This window comes from Corvus kubaryi, unplaced genomic scaffold, assembly GCF_017639235.1.
Source record: "Corvus kubaryi isolate FWS band 111438036 unplaced genomic scaffold, C.kubaryi_AGA036_p1.0 37398, whole genome shotgun sequence".
Classification (NCBI taxonomy): domain Eukaryota; kingdom Metazoa; phylum Chordata; class Aves; order Passeriformes; family Corvidae; genus Corvus; species Corvus kubaryi.
In genome coordinates, this window is record NW_024581137.1 from 23,597,822 (window position 1) to 23,612,912 (window position 15,091).

General features: G+C 42.4%; 1 protein-coding gene across 2 annotated transcripts in view; it reads left to right on the top strand.

The window, feature by feature from the left end:
- Positions 1–10,568, top strand: part of RFTN1 (raftlin, lipid raft linker 1) — a 97,079-nt gene extending 86,511 nt beyond the window's left edge. For both annotated transcript variants that reach the window (XM_042043289.1, XM_042043288.1), the window contains 3 exons: positions 2,771–2,874; positions 4,258–4,339; positions 8,155–10,568. In XM_042043289.1, the coding sequence (XP_041899223.1) occupies positions 2,771–2,874; positions 4,258–4,339; positions 8,155–8,592 (624 nt within the window). In that variant the 3' untranslated portion in view covers positions 8,593–10,568. The remainder of the gene's footprint in view (positions 1–2,770; positions 2,875–4,257; positions 4,340–8,154) is intronic.
- The last annotated feature ends 4,523 nt before the right edge of the window (positions 10,569–15,091 follow it).

Consider the following 15,091-nt stretch of genomic DNA (forward strand, 5'->3'; position numbering starts at 1 on the left):
TGGGATAGAATTACAACCAATGATTCAGGAGGGGGAGGGAGAAGTAATTTCTTGTGGTCTTAAAAAAAGCTTCAATTATCTGTATTTGCAAGTCAGGAGTTTGAAGCCCATGTGGATTACACCTGTTTATTCTGGAGTGACTCCTTTCTCTGTCTGTCATCTTCAAACTCAGCCAATTACTGGGAGTAGTCTATTCCCCAAGGGCCTGGAGATGAGGTGCAGTGTCTGACTCCAGCGAAGCGCCGTGGAGTTGGAGAGAGCTTGTTAAAGGGCATGAGGAGCTCAGAGGAGGGTACACCTCTGCATCCTGTACACAGTTCCTGCCTCCAGACAGCCCAACAGGCACACTGGGCTGTTGGGTACCAGCACATGGAAAAATAAGAGGTTACCTTTTGGTAACAACTGTATAGAACTCTTTCAATAGGTTGGTTGTTTTTGGTTTTTTTTCACTGCCAGATTTAAAAAAAAAACATTTCTTTAGGCCTAATTGACTTAAATTTATTTTCTGATAACTTTACCCTTTTTAATGTACTTACCTGCTTGTTTCCTTTCTGCACCACTGAGTTGTGAAATACACCATCATCTGCTGCAGATGATGCTTAATCCTGACAAGTCAGACAGGTCCAAAGCCAGCCCTGTCTCGCTGCTCAGAGCCTGCAGGGACAGGGGGCTGTAGCAGGAGTGATGGCTTGTCCCTGAAACAATTTGGCTTCCGCAGCAGCCAAATGAACTCTGCGTGTTATTGATGTCCTTCCTCATTGCTGTAATCTCCCTCTGATTTCTGACATTTGTTGCACATCCTGATGCAAGAAGAAGGTTCTGCCTGCTAATCACCCACCTTAGGCAATGAATTCAAAATAGAAATCCTCTTACAACACAAGATGTTCCTTGGGGCACAAACAAGGTCTGCTGTGCCAGTCTTTCCTGATCTGCTTCCACCCTCTAAATGAGTGAGCTCCTTTTGGTTTTTCCTCTGCAAACACTGTTTGATGGAGGAAATGTTTTAGACAGGTCCTTTTATGTGGCACCTCATGAAGAGCTTGTGATGATGGATGCTCTGACCTTATTCTTAATCATCATGTTGCATATTTTCATCTTCATTTTTGGAAGCCATTGTTGACCAATCTCATAAATCTCACCGTGTTATTAATATGTCTTCTTGAGACATCAGATCTGAAAGGCATCTAGATATGTAATAATTTTTTTATTACTCTTGGACACTATTTTAAAAACTGGAAAGAGTGCTCAAATATCCATCTTCCAGAGGGAAATGGGAATCAAAGGAGACTCTGAATCTACCATGATCACAGCTGCAGGGTGAGTCCTGATTGCTCCAGAGGACATGAGTTAAGGGCCACATGGTATTGCCCCCTTCTTGCAGGGCGTCTCTTTCCCAGAGTTAAAAATTCCAGTTTGTACAGGGTGATGTTGTAAAGTAGCACTGCCTCTCTAAGCCCCCACAAGCCTCTGTGCAGAAGTACATTAGTAGTGTTCTCTTGCAGGCACTTTCTGGGGTAGAGATTTTAAACGTTCTCCTTTTAAGCAGGACTGATACGGCTTCTTCAGCTATTTGCACTTGTAGTCATGATCGGGTTTTTAATAGGTATAGTCAGGCAGCCATTCAGTTATAAAGATACAAGTGACCTAAATTACATTTGTTAGAAGAAAGGAACAGCTGAGATTGAAATTCACTAAAGTACCTTGAAATAACTACAGCAGGATTTGGATTAGTTCTGATCAAATGACTATTTCATTACTGTGGAATAAATGGATTTTTTGGAGCTGCAGACCTATTGTGCCTTCCCCAGTGTTGCGAATTGGCAGTTAAAACTCCTTACGTGCACGTGAAACCGCTGTGAGTGCCTGAGCTTTTTGGCAAATGTAATTATTATTCCAGTCAAATTTAGTTATATTTGAAGAGACTAGTAGTTACCATTTGTCTGCTTTGTGTTTATTAAAATTAAAAACTAGTAAATATGCTCTAGCATCTATTCGTTAAATTACTGGCAGCCTTGGCAATTAGACACCTCACTGGAATAATCTTTGTTGAAACCACCAGTGGTTCTTTCTGTGTGGATTGCAGGGTCTGCCTTTTAGTTGAAAGAGAATGAGCAAGGCTCTGCTGGGTACATGTGCAGCAGGAGCCAGACTCCTGCACTGAAAGGCAAAGCTTTTCGTCTCGCCCACAGATTTCCTGATTCAAAATAAGAAGGCAGCAACGTGTATTTGTGGGCGATAAAAGGAACAGACTTGTACTTACATTTTTTGTTGCTGTTGTTGGCTATTTTCCTTTTGATCCATCATGGTAGAGCAACATGACTGATTTCAGTGCAGATATTCAGGATTTGCTGAAGCCTAGACAAGTGCAGAATCCAAGCAAAGCGATGCTGTCATTTTTTAACTACTTGAACATCATTTTTCTAGGGAGGAGATAATTGATAACATACAATGAATTTATCCTGTTCAGATCTGTAATCATCTAAAGCTAGATGGATGAGTCAGGCAGTGTAAAAACAAGATCACAGATGTTTACCATTTTGAACAAACTCCTTTAACAGTTTGGGATGTATGGGCGGTCAGTCATTTGTCTCATGTTTTTGAATGTTTTCCTTCCTGCCTAGCTGAACGTAAAACATGACCCACTTCAGTGCAAAAACTCTGTCTCCCTCCGAGAAAACCCACACATGTATTTTTTCTTGGGGTTTTTTTGGTGTCGAGCTGAATGTCGCACTCCAAGTGATGATGCCAACTGTTGCTTTTCCTTCCCCAGGGAGTTGAAGTGCAGACAGATTACGTTCCGCTGCTGAACTCCCTTGCCATGTACGGCTGGCAGCTGACGTGCGTGCTTCCTACTCCCATTGTGAAGACAAACAGGTAGGGAGGGGTGGGTGCTGCCTTTTGGCCGGGGAAGTTGCTGTACAAGCACCACAGTCTGCACAAGCAATTCCCTGTGCAGTCAGTGTGGATTTCCTTGCAAAGCCTGCTGCAGCTGTTCTCGGGGCTTTCCGAGCATCACAAGCCACATGTGGCAGGAAGCACATGTCTTGTGGGCAGAAAGACTGCAAGGTGGCACTGTGGTTTCTGCATGAATTTTCTGGGTGTTGTTTCTGCCTCTCTCTAAACTCCATGATTGTAAAATTCCTGCTCTGGATCTTCCAGTAACGTCCTTTAGAGCAAAGACAAAATGTGTGATAATGTTTGGAGTGAGATGTTCTCCAACTGAAGAAGAGTCATTTTATTCTTAATAGATGTCTGTCTAATGCTGCTGATACAGTCCAGCTGAGCAGACCCGTGTGAGATGAGTGTGTCACTGCTCTAGTAGCCTTGTGTGCAGATATAATAATTCTGTGGTCTACTTTGCTATTACTAATATTCTGAGGTTTTAAATATAAGTGCAAATCACTTAAAAATTATCTTCATTACTGGTTAAAAACAATCATCCCACTTGTTAATCATGAAAGATGGTGCTTTCTGAATTTTCACTCTTCAGGGATATATTTTTATATATATATATATACACACACCAGTATAGTCAGTCATGATTTTTAATCTTAAAATGAGTAAAAATATGCCCAGCTCTTTATGAGATTTGGATGAAGACTACTCCTACACATAAAAACCTAAAAAGTAAAAGGCCATCTGTGTTGAGGGAAAAACTGTATTTAAGTTTCACATAAATGTTTAAATATAAGAATGAATAGAAGATCACAGCTACGATTTGTAATTCCTGACTCCTGAAGATATATATATGATTTTCTTTCTCTTCCAGCTTTCTGTACCCCACTGATACCTCGAGTAACAGAGGTCAGTGCAGACGGGCACCCACCTGGTGGTTGTTCCTCCTGCCATGCTGCAGACCTGTAGGGAGCACCCAGCCCCATTCTGGATCAGTGCCCCAGGAGGGAGGGAAGGAGGGAAGGAACGCTCCAGTGTTGCTGGGACACACACACACTGGGACTCCCGGGTTTCTTCCTTTTTTTTCCAAACAATTTATTCTGTGTTTACACACTAATGCTAAAACAATCAGCAAAACTGTGTCACAGGCTGACAGGCTCTATCAGTCTGAACATTCCCCTCTCCCTGCCCCCCAAAATACCAGGCTGCTCAGAGACACCAGGGACAGGCAATGTGAGGATCATTCTTCAGTTTTTTCTCGTTTGACCTGCAGAAACAAATGACTGAGATGGATTTTTGCTTTGAATGATGCTGGATGTGAATTTAATTCATTCTCAGGAGTGTGCATTTGTTTCTTTTCAGGGAGGGGAATTTATCTACAAAGCAAATTGTATTTCTTCAGAGACCTTCTTTGCCCCAGAAAGCAAAGAAGAAAGAATCTAAGGTAAATAACCTTGAGCTTCTGGTTTGTTTGGGTTTTGCTGGTGGTATTTTTATATTGAAATTGATTTCCCTTAGAAGTAAAATGGCCTATTCAATGTTTCTGTGATACAGTAGTGAGACACAAGGAATGGAACTATGCAAATGAAAGAGACAAAAAATGCTCAAATTATGTCAATGCTCCTAGATTTCATTCTCTTTTGAACTCACAGCAGCAGAAGAGATGTAGATTTTTCTTCATGTAAACCAGCCATAAACCTCCATTTAGACCTAAAATTCTCTGTCCATGTTCAGTGCCTGCAAGGTGGAACCAACACTATTTTCTCTCACCCATTTACTGTCTTTTCTGTTTAAATTGTTCTCTCGTTCTCTCTCTCGCTCTTGCTCTCTCTCTCTGTTTTGGTAGAACCTGGCACAATGTAGGCCTGATCTTGGCTGGTGTTTCTATTGTGTGAATATTAATGAATTCTGCTGCAATTTAACCAAAAAAAGCCTCTAGAATCCAGCTAAATTGTCCAAGGACATAGCTGACAGCTAGTGATGCATGGATGTGGATGTATGTATGTATTCCCATTTCCCTTTTTAACCACCTAGCTGTGGGAACCCTTGCCCAAACCTGTCATGCCATACAGCTGGAGAGAGAAATGCAAGGACTGGAATTGAGAAAGTGAGATGATCTTCCTACAACAGTCAAATTTGCCTTCTCCTTTCAGTATGCAAGGGATCAGGAGAGCCAGGTGAAGTACGGAAAAGATCTCTGAAACCACGTGATGATGAGTTGCTGACTAATGCAGCCTCGCTTTTGTTCTGGCTCTGTGGGCTTGGTGAGTGCTGCCAGCCCGAGGTCCCCTGCAGGAGTGGGCGCTTCAGGCCATGCGGAGCTGAGCTGCAGTAGGAGATCAGAAATGCTGAGCAGACCTGAGCAACAGGAGCATTTTACCCAGCAGTTCAGATAATTGCAGATAGTTTTCATCTATGAAGCCCTCACTGTTTTGGAGCCTGGTTCTGTGAAAGTTGTCTTTTTGATACAGTGCAGAGCAGGAGAGTGTTTGAACTGACTGAAGTAGGAGAGAACTGCTGGGAGTGTAACTGATTTAGGATTTACCCTCTCTCATTAGCAAAACAGGAGCCCAGAATATTGTGTGAACTTGTTACAAAGCCCATATTCCTTGGTTTTTCTCTTTGTTTTCAGGTGATTAAGGGGATTTTGGGATGAGTGTTAAGAGTGCCTGTATTTGGTCATTCTTTTCCTACTACTGTGTGTGGTTTTAGTGGAAGGGATGGGAACCCATATGTGGTTGTTCATCTTCAGACAGAGAAACTAGTATGATGCTGATTTCTTTTATTATAATAACACATACATACCAACCAGATGACTTAAAACTTTGTTTAAGTTTTTTTCATTCCAGGCTATAAAAACTTATTTAACAATGTCTGGTTGACAAAACAAAGGACTTACTTGTTGGCAGTGTCAAATATACAGGCATATTTGAGGGCAAGAATCACTGCAGCACATTTTCATAACAGAGATCAAGGAAGGGTGACATACCTTGATTATAGCTCTGTAAAGAGATGTAAGACTGGTTCAACGTCCATAAGTGGTTGTTGTGTCACATCAAAGATGCCAACCCAAGCATGTGATTAAAAGTTGCTGAATATTCTGCACATACAACATCACAGGCTCTCAGGGATTTTTTTTAACTTAAGCTGTGGCATGTCTAAAATGTTTATAGATAACCCTCAGAGGAGGGAAATAGGATGATAAAATTAAAAGGATATTGCATTGTTGGAAAATGTTCCAACCTGTCTTTGCACATCAATGAACTGCTGTTCAAGGTAGTCAGAGGAACAGAAAAGGAAATATGCAAGGAGTGGTACAACTTCTCTCTTCAGTGAGAAGTACTCCTGTTAGTGCAATATTCAGTCAGGGATGAGGTAATTGTGTTCATTCACTTTATACAAAACTGATGCTTATTTCATGCATTGAAATGCATTTTTGTGAAATACAGTGTAAGTACCTTACTGAGTACACACACACACACACACACACAGAGCCTCCTACAGTTGGATCTTTATCACATTTAGGGCCCTGATCATACCTTCTGCCAAAGAGAGCTTTGAGTTAAGTGAAGTAGTGGGTGCCCAGCACTTCCGCAAATCAAAGAGGAAAAAAACTCAGGTGTCTGAATTTTAAACAGCTGAGCTCTAGAACTGAGATGTTATCGTTCCTCTTTCTCTAAATTGCAGTTCTATTGAAGTGAAAGATAACTTCTTCTAAGTAAAACCAAGAAGTTTTGTGAAAGCCAGTTTCTTTTTTTCTTTCCCCTTCTTCTTTTACATTAAGTTCTGGCTACCAGGAGGAAAGAACATTGTTCCAGCTTTGTAATCTGCCAGTAAGTTTTGAATGGCTTTTTGATTAAGGAATAAATAGCTAGATCAAAAATTTATGAATACAAGACCTTTTGGCCAACTTCAGCACAGAGCCAGTTTCACTGGAGATAATGGCTTTTTGGAACATAGCTGGGTGTGCTGAATGTCATGATGAGATTATTTATGCCATCCAGACATTGCCTCCTAACCCATTCCTGGGCTTCCGTCAGCAACTGACACTGCTGAAAAAATGGTTGTGCACATTTAGAGGTATGTAGCAAACTTGTGTAGGATGGCTTAGCAGTGGCTTGGAACCATGGAGCAAGTCCAGAAGAGGCCTCGAAGTTGGTAAGGGGACTGGAGCACCTCCTATGAAGACAGGCTGAGAAAGTTGGGGCTGTTCAGCCTGGAGAAGAGAAGGTTGCACGGAGACCTCACAGCAGTGTTGCAGTATCTGAAGGGGGCCCACAGGGAAGTTAGAAAGGGACTCTTTGCCAGGAAGTGTAGTGATAGGACAAGGGGTAATGGCTGCACATTGAAAGAGGGCAGATTTAGATTAGATGGTGGGAAGAAATTCTGTACTGGGAGGGTGGTGAGACACTGGCACAGGTTGCCCAGAGAAGCTGTGGGTGCCCCCCCCACCCCCAGCAGTGTTGAAGTCCAGGTTGGATGGAGCTTGGAGCAACCTGGTCTTCTAGGAGGAGTCCCTGCCCATGGCAGAGTGGTTGGAACTAGATGACCTTGAAGATCCTTCCAGTCCAAACCATTCTATGATTCTATGGCTCTGTGGTCTGGCTTTCTTTGGGAAGGTTGATTTATTTTCTGACAAATGAAGTGGATATAATAGTGGCATATTTGTCAGCCTTTATATACATTATACCTGTCAAGTTTTTATTTCAAGGTACTGCTAGTTCCCTTTTTGTTTTTTAGTACTAGTTAAAACAGTTCTGAAATGGTGGCTGTGGCAAGTCCTGTGGCAGTGCTGCAAGAAGCAGCCTCATGCTTTCTCATCAAAAAGCATTCATACAGATGGTTCAGAATATTCTACTGTTTGGGTATGGTCGTGGGTGTGGTGTTAGTTCTGCTGTTAACCTGGTGAAAAACACTGGAATAACGCCACAGGATTGCTTCCTCTGCCTGCACTTGTGCAGCTTTGCACACCCTCCCTTTCCACACGGTGTAGAGAGGAGCCCACCAGGCACACGCAAAAGCAGAAGCAGAAAGCATCGGGCTCTCCTTCCTCTGTGTAACAGAGAGATCTGGGTGAGCAGAAATCATCTTAGGCCATCTGATTTGGTCAGGCAACTTCTTTTAATCTTGGGTCTTTCTGGTCAAACCCTTTAGTCTTTGAATTAAAACTAAATAATCAAAACATTTCTACTCAGGAAAGTAAATGTCCGTGTGAGATTGCCTCTAATGGTCTTTAACATTTGGATCCCTTCTTTGTAGTTTCACTGGAGGTTCTCCAAAGAAGACATGCACAACAGAAAAATGAAGAATTCCACAAAGGCTAAATTAAGTACTAGGGAGAAGCAAAGGGCAGGGGAGAAGCAGGAATTTGAAGTCACAGAGAACACGAGAAACCTAGAAGCACAAATCTCAAGAGCAGCCAAGCCGGATCCAGAACAGCAGCTGGATGATGTCATAGACTTGGGAGATGAGGTAGCCGGGACCAACGACAGAGGTCCCCACCATGACGGGGCGTCAGCAGAGACGTGTCCTGCCAGCTGTGACACTGGTGACAATGCTGGGCAGGCCTGCCTCAGCCAGAGCGTGCCCAGCTGCCCCGCGGGTGAGGCCACAGAGGGCGGGGGCTGTGCACCAGGGCTGGACGGCGGCAGCGGCTGCGACGGGGCAGGGCTGGACATGGACTGCTCCTGTGAATGAGAGCTCTTTGCAGGAACCCCGTGAGTGGCTGATACTTTGCCAAGACAGAAGAACAGATTTTGATAATCCCCACCGCTAACTCCATTGCTCAACTCAGCATTTCTTTCGCATTTCTTTGACTTACTTTGCTCCTTAGCACTCTGGTATCTTAATGTTTTTAGTACCTACAGGGCCCAGACTTTTCAACCCACAGAAACTGCAAAATTCCTTTCTCTGTACGTAGTGGGAAATGCTCTCCTAGAGCTACACTTTAAATTAAAAAGTAGGGAAGGACAGAAATTATACTTTTTTCCATGACCAACCTTAGCAGGCCAGCTTTGAGCCTGGGTCAGGGCAAGTGTTCAGTTCAGTCAGATTTTACTGTGTAGTACTTTCTTGTCCACGTAGCTTTCCTGGAGAAGTTATTGTGGTCAGATGTTATTTTGTCACTAGGCTTGTAGTGTCATAAAAATGGTATTTGGACTTAAAGAGGTTGAAACTGGAAAGCTTAGGTAAGATGGCTGTTATCCATATCTTTCTCCAGGAGCATACTCACTGATGATACTCTCTTCTGAATTTTATTAACCCTTACAGATCTGTAAGCAATAAGCAGATCATGTACCTGTTTCAGGCACAGTGGGTAAACAAACCCCATGGTGAATTTGTGAAGCAGATGATTCCAATACAAAATGCAATTTCCTATTTGGTCTTTGCCAATCAGCAGTTCATCAGTAGCTGTGGGGGCTTCAGAAGACAGAAAACCAGGAAACAAAAAAGCAGGTAAAAAGTACTTCTATCAGTGGTTATCCTCACAAAAATTGGAATTAGATGTTACCTCCTGACCTTTTCCAGGTGGTTTTGCACCACTTCCTCACTGTTATGAAATACCTTGTGGTAAAGAACTGAAACTGTACACAGGGGTCAGTGGCCAACAAATGTCACTAAAGGACCATCCAAAATGAAAATACCATAACAGACCATTTTTTTTCATACAAGTAACCGTATTCTGGGACTGATACCTAACAGGATTCTGTAAAATTACCAATATTTTCCTGTTTGAAGCTACATAAAAATATTTACAAGTGAATGTACATGTAATATAGTTTCTGTGCCAATGTTCTCCAAGTTCTTCAGTTTTCACAAATGCAGGAAGGAGTGGTTTCTCTCTTCTTAACCACCTTCATACTTATTTAGAAGTGGTTGAGTAATCTGGTAAAAAGGTGAGAAATATATTGTAAATCCCCCTGATTTTCTTGTTTTGAAGCAAGAGCTCTGTAAGTGATTTGCTGTTTTTTCCTTGACTGATTTGTGCTTGATAATTTTCCTTAGTCTTCAAATCAAAATGCTGTACAAAGGACTATGTTCTGTACCAGATGTGCACCTAGAGTGGTTCAAAAGCATCTTTCATGCCTAAAAATTACTCAGTTGGCAGAACATTGCAGAGAAGGGAAAAATGACATCACTTAAATATTCATTTAATTGGGACAAAGGCACTCAAGTTTAAACCATTTGATTTCACACACACAAAGCACAGTGGTAGTTTTGTCATTGATTAAGGAGTTTTTTATTTTGAATTCAGTGGTTTAACCACAGGACTGTAAATAACTTCAATTTCTGATGCTATTTTTCAGTTGTTTCATTTGGTATTTTGAGATCACACTAGCGTTCCAATAGCCTCAAAAATAGGTTGCTGCAGTTGTTCTACTTAAATACAAGGTCTGTGCTTTGTACAGTTTTAAGTTCCTGTTTGCAGATTTTATTAGCATAAGATCCTTTTACTGATGGTTTCTATCTCAAGGACTAGCTTTGTATTCATCTTGTTTAAAAATTCACTATATTTAATGAACGTTTTGCTAGTAGAAAGTGTTGCAGTAGAAAGACCTCTTCAAATACTTTTTAATAGAAAACGTTTATTGGATTGCAACTTGACCTTGCTTAACTGAATCCCAGCTGCTTACAAAACTAAAGAGAAATAAAGGTCATGAGGAGATTCCTTATTTGTGGTGTTTGCAGAACTGCCAGTTATTTGTCCCCAAAAGGACAAACTCAGGATCTCTAAGTGGTGATGAGGGGAAGCTCCTTCCTACTGAATTTGCAGTAGTTACTGGTGCTAGAGAACTGGCTACTTGGTTTTCCTTTCCCGACAGCATGGAAGGGCCTGTGGGGAAGTTGCACTTGTTTAACTGAAGGCTTGATTTAAAACTTTGTTCCTGTAAAAGCTGGCTTAGGGTTGGGAAGAGTTGAAGAGAACTTGCATGTTTTTTCAGTTTCAAAAGGGCAGCTGCTTTGGGGTTTATAATCTCATAATCAGTTCCAAGTTGTGACTTTGAATTACTCTGAGCTGGTTCAGCTGTCTGAAGTTGTGCGTGTGCTTGCACCATGCCCCCGTCCCAAGGAGAGTGAGAGAGCCTAAATCATCCCTCAGACAGATGGTCCAGATGTGATGAGGGCTGGGGAAGGCAGGTGTGTGGTGCAGCAGCAGCAAGGCTCCACAGCTGTTATCTGCAGTTTAGCTCAGCTGCCTTTGCCATTTTGGGTCTGAAAAAGCAGGACCACCAGAGTGGCCAGGGAAGTGAAAGAGCAGTCAGCAAGTGGTCATCTGAACAAGCCACCAGCTGTTACACAGGAGAAGTTCAAAGGAGAAAATCCAGCTCAGGCATTGCAATGGGCTGCCCAGGGTGGTGGTGGTGAGGCAAATGGTGAAGGTGGAGTCACTGTCCCTGCAGGTGTTTAAGGAAAGACTGGATGAGGCAAATGAAGAACGGCAAAGAGGAGTGGCTGAATTAAATGAAAGATGGAAAAGGGTTTTTCAAATGCAACAAACAGCAGGGAGCAGGGGCAGAGGGGTACAACTATGATGGGTAGGCTATCCAAACCCTTAAAGCATCATAATGAAAATAGGTATGTTAAGAGGGGTTAAATGCACAAACAATGGGACTGGTACTTCAACTTGCATTATGTCTTTGATTGTTGGATCTGTGCACTTGAAAACAGTATAAATGCAATAGCCCAGAGTAGCTTTAATATATGTGTGGAAATGAAGCTAAGTACAAAACAATAGACCCATTTCTCCCTAATTTGGCTCCCTGTGAGCCTCAGGTTCTGAGGTGAGCAGAGGAAGGGCTCTGCGTTTGGATACCCTACTTTTACTTTGCAGTTGCTGTGACTCTACATTTGCCTCAGGGAGCCAATTATAGGGCAGAAATGAAGCATGATCAGCCTTTCATGCAGGAATTTCATCCTCCCAGAACTGAAGAGTATAAAGAGCAGATACTAATTTCTTGCTGATAAATGTTCTCAAAAGTATGAGGAATACCAGCGAACAACATGCCTATGAATTGTAGACACAATTCATATGTCTCTGAGGCTGTTACTGGAGATGTGCTTTTGGCTTTAAAGGGTGATCCTTGCCAAAGCCTCCTGCCTCAGGCAGGTGCCTGTAGTGCTGACTCTAATCAGTACCTTACCTATACACTGAAGGGGGAAAAAAGGCTTTTCAGTTTTTAGTGCTTTCTGTTACTCACTTATAAAAGCACCCTACTAACTAAAATGATGTAATGATAACTGAATAGCCACTCTTTTTCCAGCTAATTGATGCAAATACTATAGGGATATTTGATACTCATTGCACCAGATGAGCACATGGCAAACTGGTAAAATAAGTGTCACAGGAAGAAGAGAAAGATAAAGTATAATAAGGCCGCAACACCAGGTAACTCACCAACCATCTCCTTAAGTTTAAATATAAATGTAAAGATGGGCACATCTCTCACTCCTCATCCTTTATTGCAAAAAAAAAATCACTCTACTTTTTCTTCTGCAGTTGCTCCTTAGCTGATGGCACAAGTGTAATAGGAATAAACATTTTCTACAATGACAAGATTCACCAGCGTGATGAGACTATTTCTCCAAATCAGTAGCAGCTGAACAGCAGGGGCTGCTCTCTGTTCCTGCCAGTGCAGGCCAATATCACATTTACTCCATTATTTGTAGAACATATGTTTATATGGGTTAATATTTCTGGGGTGTTATTTTTGCCTTCAATTATGGCAGAGTCAGATCCAATAACAGACTTTAAGGTGAAACTGATGTTTCACTAAAAGACCATGAAACTCTTTAGAAAGAGACTTCCAAAAGATTCTTAACTGTCAACAGGAAGGGGATGTGAACAACTTTCCTGATTTCTTGGCTTAGAAATGTCATTTATTGCAAGGTAAGAAAGGACTTCTTGCTCACAGTACCAGAGGTTACCACTATGGTGGGGAGGTATGAAATAATTACTCTTGTCCATGTTTCGGGGCAGTGTGTGTGTGTTTCGTCCTGCTGTTCAAGTGGGTGAGCCCACACAATTAGACAGATGTGCCTTTGCCCCACAGCACTCAAGCTGAGTGTAACAGGGGATGACAGAAGGAGGTTAGAGGGAAAAGAGGATGATTACAGAAGCAAAGGATTTCAAAATGCCTTTTGTTAAATGGACATTTTGGTGCAGGTCTGAGGAGGGGTTTGTGAAAGAGATGTAATTTGGGCTGCAGAAAGCCTCTGCATTAAGGGAAGAAAAGGGTGTACCAGTTTATAATTCATGAAATGATTCAGAAGTCGTAAGAAAAACATTTAAAGGCTTCTCAGAATCTTTTCATCATGGCACTGTTAAAATACACAGGAGCCTAGTGCATTGGCTATCTTAGGGCACCAGTACTTCCTGATAGCAATGTATTGCACATTCCTAGGAAAACCCTGCTTCTTTCAAGCATCAAGCTCTGACATGTCAGCTGTGATCTCTGTGAACACAAAACCCCCTTGGTGTTATTTTTTATGACAAGCACACTATCCTATTTACATTCTAGAGTGAACAAACAAGGAAGCATTCCTTGAAATACGGGTACTCAGAAAGAATCTTCCTCTCATTTGAGGAGGAGGAATTGAATGAGACATCCCCTCTGGGTGTGCAGTGGCTGCACAGGGGGCCAGTGATGGCAGCTGGTGGTGGCACTGCACAGAACAGAAGCACAGCCCTAAGTGGATGAGGCTGTAGGCAGCAGAAGGCACAAACTTAGGGGCAAAGCCTCATCACAGTACTGTCCCCAAAAGGCAACTCTTAAAGGTCCATCAATCAGAGTCACCCCTCCTGATGGAAAACAGAGCCTGTCCCTAAGTTCCATGTGTTCCGAGTGGCAGCAGGTATGGCCTGTTCTCTTCGATGCCCAGGAAGCGCTGGCATTATTTCATTTACCAGCTTCTGACACAGGCCCAGGAGCAGCTCTGTGCTTCACTCAAAGCAAGGGCCTGGCCTTTCCCAGCAGGACTGCCTCTCTGCACTGTAAGGATGAGGTGCACATGGATGTAGCAGTAAGTATCTCCCAGGCTGTACAACATACCAGACTGATAATAAGAGGGTACAACTGGAGTATGCTGGAGTTGAAGTGACTTTTCTGGAGAGAACTACAGCTGGGCTCGAGGCGTTTTTAGCCAACCACAGGGACATTATGCTTGAAAAACAAAGTGCTTCACACCAACTATTGCAGCAGGCTGGGAAGGGGCTGGTGGGTTCAGTGTCTCTGCAATGTCTATTTAATGCAGAACAGGGAGACAATGATGGCAAGGAACTTGCTGCGTTTCCTAGTTAACTATGCCTGAAACACGTAACTCAAGGAAAGGAGCCACCAACAAAGGGAAGGCCTTATCTGTGTAACGTTCTACTAATTCAATATTAATTTAGCACTTTTGATATTGTTCCTGATTGATGTCTTCAAATGTACAATAGGAAGCTCTACCACTTAAGTACTTGAACTGTCCATGCAGATAATTAACAAACTCCTTACAGATTTTTGTTGGTTTCTTTATTTCTATGATGAGTTTCTCTAAAAGTTGGACAAAGAAGCTTCATTTAGGAAGGCTCAGGTATTGGCCATTACACCTCGAGGTGTAACAAGAGCAACCTTTCCAGAGACTTTTCTCCAAGCAGTACATCCTGGAGTCCCCTAAAACTCTGTACTTCATGCAGCAGGACTGGGGAGATGCATCATCTTGCCTGCTGCTCGCCAGTGCTGCTTTTGAGGACACGGCCCATGCAAGCACAGTTTTAGCTGAACAACCTCCATATGGGCACGGATACAGGTTCAGGGGAGGAATTCCTAAGACTGCTGCACTCAACACTTTCAACTCAGGGCTGAACAGGATTATGAGAAAATGTCAACACAACCAACTTACTTACATAAACCACATAAAAGGTGGGGTTTTTACTTCTGACAAACGACAAGAGAAGGAAGTCACAACACAGCAGCTCCTCTTCTATAAAAATAGTAAATGTAGAACTGGGGAGGGAAGTGTGTCACGTCATTCGGAGCAGATTCAGAAGTTGTGGCCTGAATTATCCTTACAAACAGACCTGGCATTGCTGCACAATTAATTCTCTACAAGTGCTGAATCAGGCACTGAAAGTCTTTTAAAAGCTGACTAACAAAGCAAGTGTACAAAGTGAAAATATGCTGCTACCCATAAGAAAAAGCAAACCATCAAAAAA